This window comes from Zootoca vivipara, chromosome 3 (assembly GCF_963506605.1).
Source record: "Zootoca vivipara chromosome 3, rZooViv1.1, whole genome shotgun sequence".
Classification (NCBI taxonomy): domain Eukaryota; kingdom Metazoa; phylum Chordata; class Lepidosauria; order Squamata; family Lacertidae; genus Zootoca; species Zootoca vivipara.
Window position 1 is genome coordinate 26901158 of NC_083278.1, and position 19184 is coordinate 26920341.

Genomic DNA, 19184 nt, shown 5'->3' on the forward strand with positions numbered 1-19184 from the left:
GCGGCTCCTCCTCAGCTCAGCGGAACGGAAGACAAGCGCTGCAAAGAGCCGCCTCAAGACCGGCCCGCCTCTCCGCCGCCCAGACGACCGACTCCCATGGCCCTCTCTGAGGCCCAGGCCTGCGGGAGGCGGCTGCTGCTGTGGTCCCCACCGAGGGTCATCCTCTTCGGAGACTCCATCACTGAGGTAATTCTCCCGAGGGGCGGCTTCTCCTTCTCCTCCTCGCCGCCAGCGGTTGGGAAGGCGGGTCACGACGACGAAGGCCGGCCGGCCCTCGCCTGCTCTTTCTCAAAGCGTCGCCCCTGACGCCTCGCCGCAGGGCCTTTTCCTACCCCCACTTCTGCTTTCCCACCCGCCACCCGTTTACGAGCCATTGAGAAGCAGAATTGTAAGGAAGGGGGAGAGGGGGCAGGGAAGCGGGTTTGGTTTTTGTCTTGCTGCAGACACAGAAGTGGGGTCTGGGGTGGGGAAATCACCTCTTGTTGTCATCTCAGCAGTGTTGTTATAATAATGATTTTAAGGTCTCAGATATATAATAAATATTCATAAATGCACACATATCTAAATATATATGAACCATGTGTCTGAAATCGTATGGGAGAGCAATCCTGAAGCCATGTTGACACTCCCAATGACCTCAAATATTCCTCTGCAGTAAGGGAGGCAAATGGGGGAAGCCTTCCTATTGTCTTTTGGCTTGCAAATCCTGCCTTAAGGGCGTATTTGTGTATGAATAAGGTGAGCCTGTGACCTGGACTCAGCAGCTAAAGTATTGACCATCACAAAAGAATGGCCGGACTGCCCAGGTAATGCCATCAGTGACCATTGTAAGGTATCCCGGCAGGCAGGATTTCTGCTGTAGACCCCTTCTGTGATGTATGTATGATGTTTTAGGGGGTGGTCTTGGGCTACAGGGTGGGCAATTTCAAAAGTTTATATAAGGGCTTGTGCGTTACTGTTCCGGGTTCTCCTCCCTCCTGTGTGTGGTGAGTGGGGACCCTGTTGCAACAGTTCCTTTAGTAAAGATCAGGCTTACTAGCCGCTTTGCTTCTCAATATACTCTTCTTGGCCTTTGTTTTCTCCTACGGATAGTGCTGTGGCGTGCTGTGGTCCATGGGGTCACGAAGAGTCGGACACGACTAAACGACTAAACAACAACAACGGATAGGGAACCCACTTAAGGACACTCTGCAGGCTCCAGAATACCCCATAAGGAAAAGGGATTTTTTTCTTATAACATTATCATCATCTCCTCAGCATCATTGTTTTTGTTAGTTGCTCATCCTGCAAAAAGGTTGCCGAGCGACTTAACAGGATTTAAAATCACAAAATTTGGCAAGAACGGATGCAGTGCATTAACACATGCAATAGCAGCTGCATAAAGTTTCAGTGGCCGCAGTTAACACTGGTCTTCATCCAAAGAAACCGGGGTGGGGGGAAAGGTACATTTTTACCTGGCACCCCAAAGTGCCATTGAAGGCCAAGCTGAGTGCCAGAGGCTGGGAGCCACATCTTAAATGGTTTAGCAAGACTGCTGCTTGTATGTGGATTCCCTGTCCCTGCCTCTCACCACCTGGCCTAGGGCGGGGCCTGGCAGGCCTCAAATAGGTCTGCTGCTTCCACTGCTGCTGCTGCCCAGGAGGACTCCCCTGTCGTGAGTGCCTGCAGGTCCTGTCCCTGCCTCTCACCACCTGGCCTAGGGCGGGGCCTGGCAGGCCTCAAATAGGTCTGCTGCTTCCACTGCTGCTGCTGCCCAGGAGGACTCCCCTGTCGCGAGTGCCTGCAGGTCCTGTCCCTGCCTCTCACCACCTGGCCTAGGGCGGGGCCTGGCAGGCCTCAAATAGGTCTGCTGCTTCCACTGCTGCTGCTGCCCAGGAGGACTCCCCTGTCGCGAGTGCCTGCAGGTCCTGTCCCTGCCTCTCACCACCTGGCCTAGGGTGGGGCCTGGCAGGCCTCAAATAGGTCTGCTGCTTCCACTGCTGCTGCTGCCCAGGAGGACTCCCCTGTCGCGAGTGCCTGCAGGTCCTGTCCCTGCCTCTCACCACCTGGCCTAGGGTGGGGCCTGGCAGGCCTCAAATAGGTCTGCTGCTTCCACTGCTGCTGCTGCCCAGGAGGACTCCCCTGTCGTGAGTGCCTGCAGGTCCTGTCCCTGCCTCTCACCACCTGGCCTAGGGCGGGGCCTGGCAGGCCTCAAATAGGTCTGCTGCTTCCACTGCTGCTGCTGCCCAGGAGGACTCCCCTGTCGTGAGTGCCTGCAGGTCCTGTCCCTGCCTCTCTCCACCTGGCCTAGGGCGGGGCCTGGCAGGCCTCAAATAGGTCTGCTGTTTCCACTGCTGCTGCTGCCCAGGAGGACTCCCCTGTCGTGAGTGCCTGCAGGTCCTGGCCCTGCCTCTCACCACCTGGCCTAGGGAGGGGCCTGGCAGGCCTGCTGGGGACTGTTGCCCCCAGCGCTGTTGCTGTCCAGGAGGACTCTGAACTGTGCAGAGTTCTTTTAAAAATGTTTTAAATTCTCTTTTATCATTTTAAACACATTATGTTGGGGGGTTGGTTATTTACTTGGGTTTGGGAATTTTTTAAATTTTGTTACTTCTGTGATCTTTGTTTCTTGGTTAGTATTGTCTTATTGTGTTTTTTGTGTGGTGGGTGCTGCCCAGGACTCTCTCCTGCTGTGAGTGCCCACAGGCCCTGTCCCTGCCTCCTTCCACCTTTCTAGGGCGGGGCCTGGAGGGCCTCATAAGGACTGCCGCCGCTGCTCTGCTGCTGGTGCTGCCCAGGGGAACTTAAAACAGCACAGAGTTCTTTTTAAAATGCTTTTTAAAGAATTTTATGTTTTTATTCTCTTGGGGTGGTAGGTGGGAGGGTATTTTCTTTGGGGTGGTAGGTGGGAGGGAATTTTAGTTGGGTGTGGGAATCTGTTAAATTTTGGTGTATTGTAATTTTTATTGTTTTTGGTTTTATTGTTTTATTGTTTTTTGTGCTTTCCTTTTGTTCCGTTCTTGCTGTTTTTTACAGAGGTTTTATTTTGTTTTTAAGGGGAGGGGTCAGGGCTGCCCGGGAGGGGGTCCCAGCAAGCAAAATGGCTGGGGCAGATTCCACAGGGGGGGATGCACTGGGACAACCGATCTCAGTGGTCACGGGTAGGAGGAGGAGTTACGCTAAGACCAGACCATGTCATTACCGAGGAGGCAGACTTAGTCGTTGTCTGAGGACTATCCCTGCCTCCGGGTCTGGTCCTGACCGGACGGATATTGGAATCAGCAAGGGATACCCACATGACCTGAAGGTGCTGCTGTGCAATGCCAGGTCGATGATGAATAAGACCACTGCCATTCACGACCTGATTGTGGATGGAGGATTTGACCTGGCATGTGTGACAGAGACCTGGTTGGATGAAGCCGATGGGCCCGTTCTTGGCGCTGCTTGCCCACCAGGTTTCTCTTATGCACAGCAACCCAGGCCATCTGGGCGGGGAGGGGGGGTTGCAGTGATTTTTAGGAAGTCATTAGTTTGCACCAGGCGTCCTATTGGTAAGACTGAGTTTTCTGAGTGCATGTTCTGGAAGTTGGGCAATAGGGGCAGTACAGGATTCCTTCTGGTGTACCGACCTCCCCGCTGCACCAAGGATTCCCTGCCTGAGCTGCTTCAGGTCGTGTCGGATGTGCTCCTGGAGACACCTAGCTTGGTTGTCTTAGGGGATTTTAACATCCATGCCGACACGACCTTACAAGGAGCCGCTCGGGACTTCGTGGAAAGCATGGCCACCATGGGGCTGTCCCTGAATAAGTCTGGCCCAACTCATAGCCGCGGACATGCCTTGGACTTGGTGTTTACCTCTATGGATGGTGGTGATCTGACATTAAGTAAAAGCGAAACAAAAGAAGTGCCATGGTCAGATCACTTTCTGGTGCAACTGGACTTCTCCGCAACCCTTCCCCTCTGCAGGGAGGTGGGACCGATTCGGATGGTCCGCCCCCGCTACTTAATGGATCCAATTGGCTTCCAGAGAGTGGTAGGGGATGTTTTATCCCATGTCGATGGCCTTTCAGCTGATTCCCTGGTGGCCCGCTGGAATGCGGAGTTAACCAGCGCTATTGACTGTCTGGCTCCGAAGCGCCCTCTCAGATTGCATGGAGCCCGGACAGCCCCGTGGTTTTCCCCGGCGCTGAGGGTGATGAAACAGTCATTGAGACGGCTAGAGCGCCGGTGGCGGAAAACTCATTTTGAATCAGACCGGACACGGGCTAGAGCTCAACTTCGAGCCTACCAAGTGGCAATGGCGACGGCGAAGAGGACCTTCTTCACCGTCTCCATCGCATCTGCAGAAAACAGCAGCAGGAGACTCTTCCAGGTGGTTCGCAATTTAGCGGAACCACCTGCTCCATCCGGGCCCAGTATGGGCCACATGATCTCCTGCAATGATTTTGCAAAGTTTTTTGCAGATAAAGTCGCTCAGATTCGGGAAGAGGTAGACTCCACCGTGGGAGCAGGGCCGGGGCGGGGGAGTGCTAGAGTCCTGTCTAGTCAAGTTTTATGGGATCAATTTCAATCTGTTACCTCCGAGGATGTGGACAGGCTGCTTGGACGAGTGAAACCAACCACCTGTCTCCTTGATCCTTGCCCATCCTGGCTTATAAAAGCTAGCCGGGAAGGGCTGGGCGATGGGCTTCGCGGGTTGGTAAATGCTTCTCTCCATGAGGGAGCCTTCCCAGACCCGCTGAAAGAGGCGGTTATTAAACCGCTTCTAAAAAAACCATCTTTAGATCCGGCCAATATGGCCAACTATCGCCCAGTCTCAAATCTTCCATTCTTGGGCAAGGTGATTGAGCGAGTGGTTGCTGAACAACTCCAGGCACGCCTGGAAGAAGCGGACCATTTGGATCCCTTCCAGTCAGGATTCAGGCCTCATCATGGGACTGAAACTGCCTTGGTCGCACTGGTCGATGATCTCCGGCGGGCTAGGGACAAAGGTAAGAGCTGTTTCCTTGTTCTGCTGGATCTCTCAGCGGCTTTTGACACCATCAACCATAACATCCTTCTGGACCGTCTAGAGGGCTTGGGAGCTGGGGGCACTGTCATGCAGTGGTTCCGCTCCTTCCTCCTGGGCCGTGTTCAGAAAGTGGTGGTGGGGGATGAGTGTTCAGACCCCTGGGCTCTCACTTGTGGGGTGCCTCAGGGTTCTGTCCTCTCCCCCATGCTTTTTAACATCTATATGCAGCCGCTGGGAGAGATCATCAGGGGGTTTGGGCTGGGTGTCCATCAGTATGCTGATGATACCCAGCTCTACCTCTCTTTTAAATCAGAACCAGTGAAGGCGGTGAAGGTCCTGTGTGAGTGCTTGGAGGCGGTTGGAGGATGGATGGCGGCTAACAGATTGAGATTGAATCCTGACAAGACAGAAGTACTGTTTGTGGGGGACAGGAGGCGGACGGGTGTGGAGGACTCCCTGGTCCTGAATGGGGTAACTGTGCCCCTGAAAGACCAGGTGTGCAGCCTGGGAGTCATTTTAGACTCACAGCTGTCCATGGAGGCACAGGTCAACTCGGTGTCCAAGGCAGCTGTTTATCAGCTCCATCTGGTACGCAGGCTGAGTCCCTACCTGCCCACTGACTGTCTCTCCAGAGTGGTGCATGCTCTAGTTATCTCCCGCTTGGACTACTGCAATGCGCTCTACGTGGGGCTACCTTTGAAGGTGACCCGGAAACTACAACTAATCCAGAATGCGGCAGCTAGACTGGTGACTGGGAGCGGCCGCCGAGACCACATAACACCGGTCCTGAAAGACCTACATTGGCTCCCAGTACGTTTCCGAGCACAATTCAAAGTGTTGGTGTTGACCTTTAAAGCCCTGAACGGCCTCGGTCCGGTATACCTGAAGGAGCGTCTCCACCCCCATCGTTCTGCCCGGACACTGAGGTCCAGCTCCGGGGGCCTTCTGGCGGTTCCCTCACTACGAGAAGCCAAGTTACAGGGAACCAGGCAGAGGGCCTTCTCGGTAGTGGCTCCCACCCTGTGGAATGCCCTCCCACTAGAGGTCAAAGAGAACAACAACTACCAGACCTTTAGAAGGCATCTCAAGGCAGCCCTGTTTAGGGAAGCTTTTAATGTTTGATGGATCTCTGTATTTTAATGTTTGATGGATTTCTGTGTTTTAGAATTTCTGTTTTGTTGGAAGCCGCCCAGAGTGGCTGGGGGAACCCGGCCAGATGGGCGGGGTATAAATAATAAATTATTATTATTATTATTATTATTATTATTATTATTCAGCCTTGGTGGACTGGGGCATCTGTTTTTGAAATGCTGGTTTAATACAATGGCAACTGCCTAGGGCTGGCTCAAGGTTGAGGCCTCTTCTCTTGCCACTGCAGTGCAGGTAAAGATAAACGGGGCGCCCTCTAAACCCTCCACGCATTGGTACCATGCAAAAGCAACTATGGTGTTGTTAATAACAGGGGGGTTGCTGTTGCCAGATCCCCTGCCCTTCGGCCGTCTTTACTCTCATAATTTACAAAATTGGCATACTGACACCTAAAGCTTTTTTCGAATGCTCCTCCCTGGAAAGGAAAACAATCATTTTATGCATTCAAATCATTTTATGCATTCATTCTTTCGTTCATTTGTTCATCATTTGGAGGATTGAGGTTGAATCCTGACAAGACAGAAGTACTCTTTGCGGGGGACAGGAGGCGGGCAGGTGTGGAGGACTCCCTGGTCCTAAATGGGGTAACTGTGCCCCTGAAGGACCTGGAGCGCAGCCTGGGAGTCTTTTTGGACTCACAGCTGTCCATGGAGGCACAGGTCAATTCTGTATCCAGGGCAGCAGTTTATCAGCAGTTTATCAGCTCCATCTGGTACGCTGCAACAAACAGACAACACGGTGATGTTAGCGAAACAATGAAAAGGTAAACCACTGTGAGGTGCAAATATTAAATGTATACACAACCTTCACATATACAAGGAGATTCAAAAATGTATACAAAATCTCAGTAAAAGTCCAGTATAAAGTGCAATAATCAAGTCTGATAATAAAGTGCTATGATGATCATGCATTCTTATCTCTTCCCATACGTTCTTATCTCATCTGACGGGCGGCCAGCTTCTTCCCCGTTTCACAGGAATGGTTTCCTCAGGGGGCAGACTCTTTCAAAGGTTCATGTGTAAAGGCTTAACAAGACTACCCAAGTTACAGGGAACCAGGCAGAGGGCCTTCTCGGTAGTGGCTCCTGCCCTGTGGAATGCCCTCCCACCAGATGTCAAAGAGAAAAACAACTACCAGACTTTTAGAGGACATCTGAAGGCAGCCCTGTTTAGGGAAGATTTTAATGTTTAATAGATTATTGTATTTTAATACTTCTGTTGAAAGCCGCCCAGAGTGGCTGGGGAAACCCAGCCAGATGGGTGGGGTATAAATAATAATATATTTACTTACTTACTTATTTGCATTCTAACCCCCTTCTCTCCTCACCCCCTACAGAGGTGTTTGCAGAAATCAGTGTTAAAAGGGCCCCTACCCTCAGGCTTACAATATAAAATCACAGAACACACAAGGAAAAAAGGAATGGGAGGGTGGAGTAAAGGTAGCACTGTAAGGTGAAGCCTGGGTTTAAGCTTTTTGAAGCACTGAAACACGCAAAGCTGCACACGTGGGAAGGTTCAAAAAAGTTTTGCTGCTTGGTTCTGTTGATTGCATTATTTGGCCTTTCTTTAATATGTGTATCTATTTAGTGCCTTTGGAGCAATGCTAGAGCAGCAAGTTACCAGATAAGAAGTGGCACTGCATCCTAGCAGATAGCCTTAGCTGATGTATATTGTTTTAACAGCAGGCCCAACTTGTCTGTGGAGTGATGATAAAGCAACAGTACCACAGAGACCAGAATGCTGGAAAGAGGGCAGGAATGCATGATTTGCTCCAGTGATGTGCGACTTAAATTAATTTTGTTAAATATTCATTATTTTCCTCTCATTCAGTTCTCCTTCCAAGAAAATGGATGGGGAGCCTCACTTGCTCACCGCTTGGCTAGGTAAGACATAGTTAATGTTGTGTTTCAGCTGGATTTCAAAATGAAATATCTCAGGTGTTTAGGAAGATAACCTGAAAATAATTATTATTTTGTGAACCTTCATTTGTTTGATGCATAACATCAAAAACCCCTGATAATTTTTGTTCTTTTAATTCTTAATTCAGAAGTATATTGCAAACATTTACTGAAAATGTAAAGCCTCGGTTTTTAAGAAGCAGTTGCTTAATACTAAAAGGAAGATAATGCAAACAAAGCCTGCAATCACATAAAACAGGAAATGTGAGAGAATTCTGCCTGTAGATACACAAGTGCACACTCATGCTGTGAAAATAGGGTATTCCGTTTTAACATTGTGAAATATAGTTTATTGTGAGGAGTGGAGGAAAAGAAAGTAGATACTTGTGCAGGTGGCTGACTAATCTTCCACATTCAGAACATGGTATTATTTCAGAATGACATTTCTTTCAATATATACTCCTTTTAGAAAATGTGATGTTCTGAATCGTGGACTCTCTGGCTATAACACAAGGTGGGCAAAAATTGCTCTGCCAAGATTGATCAGCAAAGATTCTGATGCTAAGAACACTGTTGCTGTAACTGTCTTCTTTGGAGCCAATGATGGTGCTTTAAAAGGTGCAGTATTACGGTAATTTTACTCTCCCCTTCCCACTCTTTCCCCCCAGAATGTTTCATTAGGTTGCAGTAGACATGTAATTTCAGATATTTGAGAGTTAGCATTTCAAACACTTTATTTTTAAACATATTTTTTAAAGGATTTATATGCTACCTTTCAATAAAAAATATATTTTCTGAGCAGCATAGAAATAAAACAGTAAGTAAAGCAGCAATGTAAAATAGTAAGTAAGTAAGTAAAGCAGCAATGACTTTTGCATTTCTTTGTTTCTATGGCCAAACGTACGGCAAATTCCAGGCCTTGTAACACTGGTAGCTTCCTATGCACTTAGCTCAGTGCTTGAGTGATAAACCAGGAGGATTGGAAAGTGGGACGAAGCAGACACCTTTAATTATGGTTTAAAGGTGCAACCCGTGCCATGTGAGCACTGCACAGCTTGCAGTTACTGCTGCCAGGAGTGTAGGCAGGGTTGGGTTACTGTCAGAGGCAGTGTGCTTCTGAATATCAGGTTGGGGGGGGATCCCAAGAATGCCATGGCATTTAGGTCCTGCTTGCTGGCTTCCCTATCATAGGCACCTGGTTGGCCACTGTAAGAACAGAATGCTGAACTAGATGAGCTCTTGTCCTGATCTACCGGTAGCAGGGCTCTTATGCTTTGATGACAAGAAGGGAATTGAGCACAAGATAAGGCCATGGACATTTGTAGACTGTGGGTGTTGGATATCTACTGAGTGCACACCTGTCCCACTTCTGCAGGCACTGTTGATTCTAGAATTGCTTGTACCAAGGTGAGAAGGAGAGTTGGGTAGTAGAACAATGAGTGGCACTCATGACTACTGATCTCCCTCAACATTCTACTTGTGTTTGTGAGTGTGTGTAGGAAGAGAATAGGGCTGTTGTCTCTGAACATAGATTGTGCCTAGTCAGTTCATCTCCCTCTACCAAATAGTGTAATATTTGTAAGCAAAAGTAGAATTACATTTGCTTAAAATGATAATTTATCGTATTTCTTGTCTCAATAACTCATGGCTCAATATTTATTTATTCAAATTGTCTCTATCCCACTCTATAGCAAAAAAAAATTGTTAAAGAAGTTGCCAGAGTGACTTAAATATATCTACACAAAAATACAGTCCTTACAATCTTAAAAAGACACAACGTAAAAGGAAAATGGGTTAAGAGGGAGAAGATTATAATGTCTTAGTCACAGATTGGTCTAAGGACCAACTGGAGTGAGAGTTAAAGGACAGGAGGAGCCCAAAGTTGTTGGTTTCAGCTACACCACTGGAGTGACCCCACCTCCCTTCTATTTCTCTATTGAAACCCGATGTAATGGCTGCTGGCAGGAAATAGTTGTTGGAGGAAGGATCCTGGCTACTCTGCAGAGCTGGTGTGGGTCCTGCATCTCTTCTTCCCCTTCCTCTTCTGCAGCTTGATGTAATGTAAACATATAGTTGATTTATCAATGGGCATTGATGCACACATGGCCCATTAGAGCAATGCAGGTGGGAAGGTAATGTGAACCATCTTACCTAAATGTAAACTATTTTCCCTGAACAGATGTGAATCCTAAACAGCATGTGCCACTGGATGAGTATGCTGACAATTTGAAAAGTATGATACAATACCTAAAGTCTGTGGACATTACAGAGGATAAAGTAATTTTGGTGACGCCACCACCCCTGCATGAAGCAGCTTGGGGAAAAGAGTGCACTGCCAAAGGTAAGAGAGATTTTATCCCCTCTCATTTTGGATTAAGAAAAGAAAATAGTGTATAGGGTTGCCAGACTCAATAGAGGACTTCTGTGCCTTTAATTGCCCTGCTCTCTTTTGAGTATGGAAACCTTAAAGAGAAACCAGCAGACCCTTTGTTTAATTTCCAAGCAAAGGGTCTGCTGGTTTCTCTTTAAGGTTTCCAGACTCACAAGAGAGCAGGGCAATTAAAGGCACAGAAGTCCTGTCCTCTATTGAGTCTGGCAACCCTAATAGTGTACCTAAGCTCTGAACACTCTAGTGGTCAACCTATTGCATGTTCTATAGGAAGTAACTGTCTTAAGTGACAACTGGTGGCCATTGGTGTGTGACCATAGAACTGCTATGCTATGATTTAAATGCTATAGAAGCAAAGCAAAATGTCTTCATTAGCTGATGCTTCTGTACAGCAAGAAAATATGTTTAACAAGTTTTTAGTATTTGTGGCAAATGTAGTTTTGGGAAGTGCTACTAGTTAATTTTCACTAGCCTGCTCACATGGTCTCTGCCAACTTTGTTCCATCATCCGCACCTCACTAAATTGAAGTGTGTGTGCATCCAATACCTTCAAAATAAAAATGAAAACATGTAGCATTGTGGATGTATATCTGAATATTTTTTTTAAAAAAAACCACACCACCATCCAGCAGTAGGTATGTGAAAAAAAATATTTTGCTGTGTACTGAGTTTCCAGGGTTGGAAAACTAAAAATCCTTGGGGCCTCACTGCCCAGCCCACCGTGTCCCTTCCTTGTCCTCTCCCAAGAAGGTTTTAGGCTTGCAAAAAGCATCTTTTGGAGCCACTGGAGACTTTTTTCAAACAGCTAGAGTGTGTTTTCCAAGGGGAAATGCGGGCAGGGAGGACTTGAGAACAGCCTGGCTTTGGTGCCCATAGCTAAGGGTAAACTGTTGTGGGTCCTTTCCACACTCAAGTTTATTTCTACTCCAAGTTTCTAATCATACATGGAGCGTTCAAGGTATATTGAATCATAATATATAACACCAAGCCATTATACAGCAGAAATCACAATAATCTAAATTAAAATTCCAGAAGATGTATAAAAGCAAACATAGGTCAGACCAAAATGGCAGCAAAGTTGACCACATGAAACTACTACAGCAACCTGACTTACCCTAGCAAGTGTTCATATTGACACACAATTAGGCAAATGGATCCTTGAAGCCATATTCAGATTATATTTGGATGTGGACCTTGAGTCATAATTGTGCTATCAAAGCAAGAAGCAAAAATCTAAAGCCCTCCTTTTGTTGACATTTCCCCCTTCCTGCCAACCCCCAATTCTCAACAGGTGAAAAATTAAACCGCCTCAACTCTACCACAGGAGAATATGCCAAGGCATGTGTTAAAGTAGCCAGAGATTGTGGCACTTCCATCATTGATCTGTGGACACTTATGCAAAAAAATAACCAGGTATGATATGACCCGTTTTCTTTAATTTATTGGATTTGTTGATTGCTTTGTTGCGCAAGACAACCTAAAGCAACTTATAACCAAACCACTCTCTAGACATTTTAATAGTGAGTTTTTAGAATGTCATTGGAAACAATGTGTCAATTTGGAACACTCATTAAACTGAAGCAAAGGTTGATTTAAAGGGCCCATGCCGTGATTCCGTAGAACAGTAGTAGCTTGCTTAAACGTGTTTGGCTTTGATTTCCTTCTGAAAAGTCACCAGACTAGTTTGTTGTATCTTTTGAAAACATGCGTTTTAGGACTTTGGCTGCTACCTCTCCGATGGACTTCATTTATCAGCGGAAGGAAACAATTTTCTAGCAAACCAGCTTTGGTCACTCCTGGAACAAAGAACATCAGCACTCCCTGTAATGCTTCCCTACTGGCGTGATGTAGATCATCTCAACCCTGAAGCTAGCCTCCAGGGGAATCTTCATGATCATGATTTATAAAAGTTATAAAGCAGTGGCCACTGGAGAGAAAACAGCAGGTATCTTTACTAATACAAAATAATTTTTCCTATATTTTTAGATTGTCTGAATCATTTCAATTTTTCCTCCTCATTAAACAGTGGCATTAAGCTGTAGCAGTGCCTCAAGCAAAACTTAAGGCATATCTAAACAATCCATTAATTGCAGTGACCAACTGAACTTGAAGCTGAGTAATTCCATAGTAACTGTATCATTTATAAGCTTCTTAACACAATATTTTGTGTTTTAGCTAATATTATTTGAACTCCTATTAACATTGAGCTACTTGTGTGTTTACTGTCTCAATCTTTCCTACAAAAATAATGCCACAAGTAGTTTATATGCTATCTTTTTATTGTGACCAGCTGGTCCTTTTTACCCAGACTTTTGGCAGCAGAGCTACTCCTATATTCAGTCCCGCCAGGACAGGAAGGAGGTAGAAGCCTGGAGCTGGCATAGCAATTGGACCTGATGTCTCTTAAGTCATAGCAGTGCAACCAGCTTTGGATCCTAGGTCATCTCAGCTTCTTCCCAGCAGAAAGTTTACTGGCTTTAGTGGGTAGGATGGGGAGAGCAACACTAGCATCACTTCACAGCTGGAGGCTGGTGGAACTGTTCCTATGCCCATAGCAGATGAGGGGGTTGAAAGACAAGTTGATCACTGGAATTGATTTTAGACTTGAGTGATATTGAATCTAAGTTGTAATTAATTTCAGATTATGAATGAATTTACTTTATTCGGTCACAGGCCAGCATAAGCAAAGCATTTAAATAAATAGCATAACAATATGATTCTAAGCAAATTATTAAATAAATGGGGGCAAAAACCAAGCGTAGATTAAAGCATATACATAAAATACTTGGTTAAGCATAAATAATGGGTGGATAATACTAATAAGAGGGATTAAAAAAGGGATGAGGCTTCAATGATACAGATCTAACAATATGGGTCCTCATTTTAGGACTGATTTGTAACCATCCTTCGAATATCTATCATGGCAGCGCAGAATCTGGTGACTGAATATGTGACTTCTGGGCTTTTGTCCAATTTCAGATTACTATCTCCAGGCAGCACATAAACTTAAGAACTCGCCTCCTAGGTTTACTTAACATTACTAGTTTTCAACAAATTCATTTCTTACATTCTTCAAGGGAAGTTTATATTTTGTCATATTTCAATAAAAATTGAATTGGAAAACAAAAAGTAAAAGTTTTGAGTTTGTCTAGAACACTCAAGCCACACTGTGTTCTTTGATGTTTTTGTCCTATTCACATATTGAAACTCAACTGCCTTTGTCTATTCAAAAAACTTTTGAGATATTTTACGCAGCATGTAAGATTAGTGAGTATTTCTAGTTATAAAATAAATACAAGTCAAAATTAGATTACAGTAGTTTATTTAAGACAAGCGACCATTTTCCAGAAACCCACCTATTTGCTTAATGCAAAGCCTGGATTGCTTTCTTCACCTCTTCCCTTTGTGCTCTTTAGTTGCATACTATTGGATATCATTGTCCTATCTATATTCCTTATGTATTTTCTGACTGCAAGTGGCTTTTTTATTCAGAGAAATGAGATTGAGGCATGGTAGTAGTTAGACTTGTTTTCAGTGGTGTTGCTGTTTTATAATAATAATAATAATAATTTATTATTTATACCCCGCCCATCTGGCCGGGTTCCCCCAGCCACTCTGGGCGGCTTCCAACAAAACAGAAATTCTAAAACACAGAAATCCATCAAACATTAAAATACAGAGATCCATCAAACATTAAAAGCTTCCCTAAACAGGGCTGCCTTGAGATGCCTTCTAAAGGTCTGGTAGTTGTTGTTCTCTTTGACCTCTAGTGGGAGGGCATTCCACAGGGTGGGAGCCACTACCGAGAAGGCCCTCTGCCTGGTTCCCTGTAACTTGGCTTCTCGTAGTGAGGGAACCGCCAGAAGGCCCCCGGAGCTGGACCTCAGTGTCCGGGCAGAACGATGGGGGTGGAGACGCTAGACAAAGGAAGTGAGAAACAGTCTAAAAGAGGGTTGAAAGGTGTTGCTATAATTAAATGTAACTAGAGATGCTCTCTGAGCTGACAGCCTCCTAATGGCTGTGTTCAGACATCATGCTAAACCATAGTTTAGCATGTTTTCCTGACATGGTCTACACTTGCTGCTTTAGTTGAGTCATGAGGAGTTCGGAAGCTGTTGACATTAGTAGAGCAAAAAATGTTGACATTAGTAGAGCAAAAAATTAAATTCTGAAGTTGCAGTTATATTGGAGATGGGTCGGGGCAAGGGAAGAGCATAGTGTCTGCTGTGATTTGTTCCTATCATGCTTTATGGTTTAATATGACTGCCAAATTGGGCTAGTATCTAATAAAAAGTCTAATGTGCAAACCAACATTCGTAAAAAACTTTGGCAATAGCCATCCCTTAAAACTTGGAACTGAAATAATTTAGTGGAATTTTATTGGAAAATGGCAGATAACATTAAGTTCTGGTAGTGCCAAAACCCTATCTCAGTCACTTATCTTTAGCATACAAAATGCTGGTGTTAACCCAACTACTAAAATGAAATACTTCATCCTAGTCAATTTCAGAATGCAATAAAAAGGGAAGAAGAGTACCTGAAATCTATAGCTGCCTTGGAGGATTAGCTATTATAACTAATCCATTCTTTGTTTATTACAGGTGATCGTGGTAATATACCTTTGATTAAATCACACCTCTACAGAAGGTGCATTTACTACAAAGAGAAGTCAGCTTGCACGCAACCCTTTTAAGGAGAGGTATAAAAATCATTTTATTACATTGTATTGGGAGTTCACTCCTCACACAAAACTTTACTGCTAAGTAAGAAATCTAAAATCAGACTATAGATACAAATACCAAAAAGGCACAAGTTCAAGTATTAGTGTAACAAATATCCATGAAAAAGACACATTTGTCACAGGTTTGGTTGATCAGATATGAAAAAATACATGTCTTTCATAATTAAGGATTTTTTTATACTTAAGTTGGCTTTTGATGCAGCTATTAAATGTGTAGATTTTACACAAATTAATGTAGGACATGATTATGTTGCAAAATAGCCATTTAAGCAGTAACAACACTTTTTTTCAGTCCATGCATTTCTGTTGTCACAGGCCCCAATTTTGAGATCAATCTCCTGCTGCCAATTTAGAAGGAAGAAAACTTTGCAGGGCCTCGGCACCACCCCCTACTATAAGAAAGGATAGGAAATGACCACATGAATTCAGCAACCAACACAAAGGTGTTATTGCTTACAGATCTTATACCATCTGTATAAGACTGGCTGCTTGGGGAGGGGGACAGGAACTCTGTTTGGTCCTCACCCCCTCAAACAAGCAAAAAACTGGATTCATTACACATCTATATGCTTTCACGACATCTCCTTTCTAGTTTTGTATCACATGAAAGCCCGATCAGCGGCACTGTTTTTAATCTGTTAAATTTTGACAGGCAGCAATTTGCTAGAATAAAATTATCTCCCCACAAAGCTGAAGGAGTAAAGTTTCAATGCATATTTTATCCACTTGGTTTTGTAGAAAAAGGCCATCATCCATGACATTGTCATGTGCCCTTAAAGCCCTGCTGCAATAAATGGAATTTTTAACATTGCTTAGGTCTCTAATGGTTTCTGGTCAAAAACTGCATAATTAAAAGTCCTGTTTCGAACAACCATGAAAAACATTATCAGATTTTGCTGTGTTACCTAACCGCCCCCCCCAATATACTTCATAAGTCTTTCTTAGTTTAAAATGTTCACGTAATTTCTCAGTTTTAAAAGAAAAATACTGCTGAATGCTGTAATACCTTCTTGTAAGTCACTACATACCGTGTTTCTCATATTATAAGACATGTCTTATATTTATTTTTTCCTCAAAAAAAAACACTATGGCTTATTTTCAAGGGATGTCTTATTCTTTTTCCTCCTCCTCCTGCCGCGTCCATCACTATGTCTTATTTTCGGGGTATGGCTTATATTCCTTGAATGCTTAAAAATCCTGCTATGGCTTATTTTATGGGTATGTCTTAAAATATGAGAAACAGGGTATTGGGACTTTTCTGTATTCTAAAAACTTTGCAGTGCTGTTCAACTACAAAAAGGCACTTTACTAAGATAAACAACTGGTATCAGGCAGATTATGCCTGTGGCATAGAGGCATTATGCCTCTATGCCACAGGCTGACGGAAATGTTCAAATCAAGACTACAAGAAAAAATTCAAAAAGTTTCAGTACACTTGAGTCTGTGTGTACATAGCACTCACACTGAAACTAAAGAAGATCATACACATGGCCAGCATCTGCAGTAGGTCACTTCCTTGTTTCTGTTTTTCAATACAATATATACACATACAAGATATTTCTCTAATGAAATGGCTTTAGTTCATCAAGTTGAACATGATTTTTGCACATCAGAGCCAACAGCTCCAAAGGCAGCTAGAGACTAGCATTCTGTTTCTTTGCTGTCCACTCTATGTTGGCGTTGCAGTTTGAAGGACGATGCTTTCTCACTCCTTGTGACAGGATGATCTGTAAGATCCTCAAATGACTTGGCAGTTGTGCTGTTGTTTGGGAAAGGATCCTTATCAAAGCAATCATCCTCCATGTGAGAGTCTGTACTTGGATCCTCTTGAATGGTGTCCATTCTTTGATGGTCCAGTTTCGGAACCACCGCAGCCACAGAGACTGGTACAATATGCTGCAGGGGCTGGAGCCGGCTAGTCGAGGGCACAGCAGGTGGCGGCTTGATAATTCGAACGGAGGCCGAATCCATGCTGCTCAACATCTCAACATTCTGCAAGGACACAAACAAGCAGCACAGTTATGGAACAATACTGGTGGCCAAAAACACAGTGCCAGACCTCTCACTACCTTCAATCTCTGGGCAAGCTGTATACAAATGCTCTGTAATTAAGGTGGCTACCAGGCAGTACTAAGATTCAACACAGATGACAGAAGACTGACTAGCACTACCAATCCCAGAATTCTGACAGATACAAATCCTGGCATCAATAGTGGCAGAGGAGCAAGGTACTTTAATAATTTATTATTTACTATGATCTGTAGGATCTTGAAGTAACTTTAATTTCATTTCTTCAATATCTTTTTAACATGTTGGAGGAGTATGGGGTATACATGTTTTGGTGCTCGGAACTTTCCGTCTATCACTAATGCTAGCCGATTCAAATAAAGTAGAATCCAAATAATGGGAGTAGACAAGAGTAAATGCACTAGGAACAGGAATTCCTAGTACTGCAAAATTAGAGCATTCAGCTGAACAGAAAGCAAGTTCATGACTTATAAACTAAAAGATGTATAGACCAAAATTCTACAAAACTTCCAGCGTAGTTTACCAAAAGTGTATCAACTTCTGGAAGATACATTTATTCCATGGAAATTTGTTCATCCTAAACATGAATAGTCTCTGCAAGCCTCTGTCACATCTGTATTGTAACAAATAGGATACTGAAAACATTATTCAGCAGAAAGCAAACTTACACTGGGGCCAAACAGAGATTTGGTGTTCTCTTCATACTGCCTATCCAGCTTCTTGTCCTATTAAAAAAGAGGGAAATGTAAGAAGTCAGCTATGGAAGACACCCACCCACCCCTGTCCACTCCGATTAACTTCAGGTTAGAACATTCCCTAAATGTTTAACTACCCACTATCATAAGTAAAGCTCAAGTAAATGAAGCAAAATATAAACACCTCTCTTTAATTTCTGCTCACACTTAAATTAAAGGCATTTGTTTCATAAAGTTTGTAATTTAAACTTACCACACAGTGTACAAGAATGCTTAGAGGAATCCAAAATATTAAGGAGAATACAAGCACAGATCCTACTATGTTGTCTGCTAAAAATTTTCCTGTAAAAAAAAAAGATACACCCAATTTCAGAGGCAGACAAAATATATTTGGGTCCAGTGTTAAGAATTCTACAAATATTTTTCAAGTGGTAGCTAGTCCATCTGCTGTCACAGGATCATATAATTTGTTCAGTAGATACAACTCTGAATGACTTGTTTATAAATCAGAGTAGAACCACTGAAATGGACTAAAGTTGATCAGAATGAATTTAAAAACCTAAGAAAATGTTCATGAGTCCAGGTGATCATGACTTAGTTGGATATAATGCTTTATCTTAAATGTTTAGATGTTACTGTATTTCCCAATGTTGTGGAATTGCAAGTGAGCACTCTCTTAGTTCTCCAAGACTTCTGTGGGTGGTGTTTTTAATTAAACTATTTCAATTCTGCCCTACAACAATTGATCTCTTTTATTGTCGTTTATCTTATTACCTGCCAACTTTCAAATAGTAGGATTGTAACTCTGGAAATCTACTTTACCTGTGCTGAGGGGGAAACAAGTTATGGTATACACAAGCAAGTTAACTGGTCTTAAAAAAGTGTTTTTACATAACTTTAGTAAAATAGATTCTACAATGCATTTCCTTTCTGTGACTTAAACCAGCTGATAGTTTCATTCTCAGAGATTATTCTGAATTCTTTTCCTCTTCTTAACTAAACATGCAGAAATCAATTAAGTGTGACCAAGTTGTCTTCACCATATCAATATTAGATCTAAGTATTTTAAACTGTACAATGCCATAGCATGCTACTGGCATGAAATAAACATTTAATAAATAACTCAGCTAAGCCAATTGATGAGCTTTATCTCCACAAATGTAAAATATACTTTAACTTGCTGGTAATCAATTTCATTGGGTGATGCTGGGTTCCTCATACTATGGGAGGGAGTTCTTTCATCAACACTTTATTCTGTGTTTTTATAAACTGAAGATTAGTTTTCAATCTGAGCATTA

General features: G+C 43.8%; 2 protein-coding genes across 3 annotated transcripts in view; one reads left to right on the forward strand and one right to left on the reverse strand.

Annotated features, from left to right (window-relative positions):
• The window catches only part of IAH1 (isoamyl acetate hydrolyzing esterase 1 (putative)), a 23877-nt gene continuing 4693 nt past the window's right edge, over positions 1-19184 (forward strand). Inside the window, exons 1-7 of one of the 2 annotated variants that reach the window (XR_004692259.2) lie at positions 1-186; positions 7966-8018; positions 8503-8651; positions 10213-10374; positions 11714-11835; positions 12138-12367; positions 15024-15121. Coding sequence is in view for 1 of the 2 variants with exons in the window: in XM_035109869.2 (XP_034965760.1) it covers positions 97-186; positions 7966-8018; positions 8503-8651; positions 10213-10374; positions 11714-11835; positions 12138-12329 (768 nt within the window). In the remaining variant the exon portion in view is untranslated. Of the gene's footprint in view, positions 187-7965; positions 8019-8502; positions 8652-10212; positions 10375-11713; positions 11836-12137; positions 12368-15023; positions 18629-19184 lie in introns of those variants that run through there. The other variant, XM_035109869.2, reaches the window with a different exon arrangement.
• Positions 16805-19184, reverse strand: part of ADAM17 (ADAM metallopeptidase domain 17) — a 23813-nt gene continuing 21433 nt past the window's right edge. The window contains exons 17-19 of the mRNA XM_035109867.2: positions 18140-18228; positions 17860-17916; positions 16805-17155 (exon numbers count right to left, since the gene is read on the reverse strand). Of these exons, the coding sequence (XP_034965758.2) occupies positions 16805-17155; positions 17860-17916; positions 18140-18228 (497 nt within the window). The remainder of the gene's footprint in view (positions 17156-17859; positions 17917-18139; positions 18229-19184) is intronic.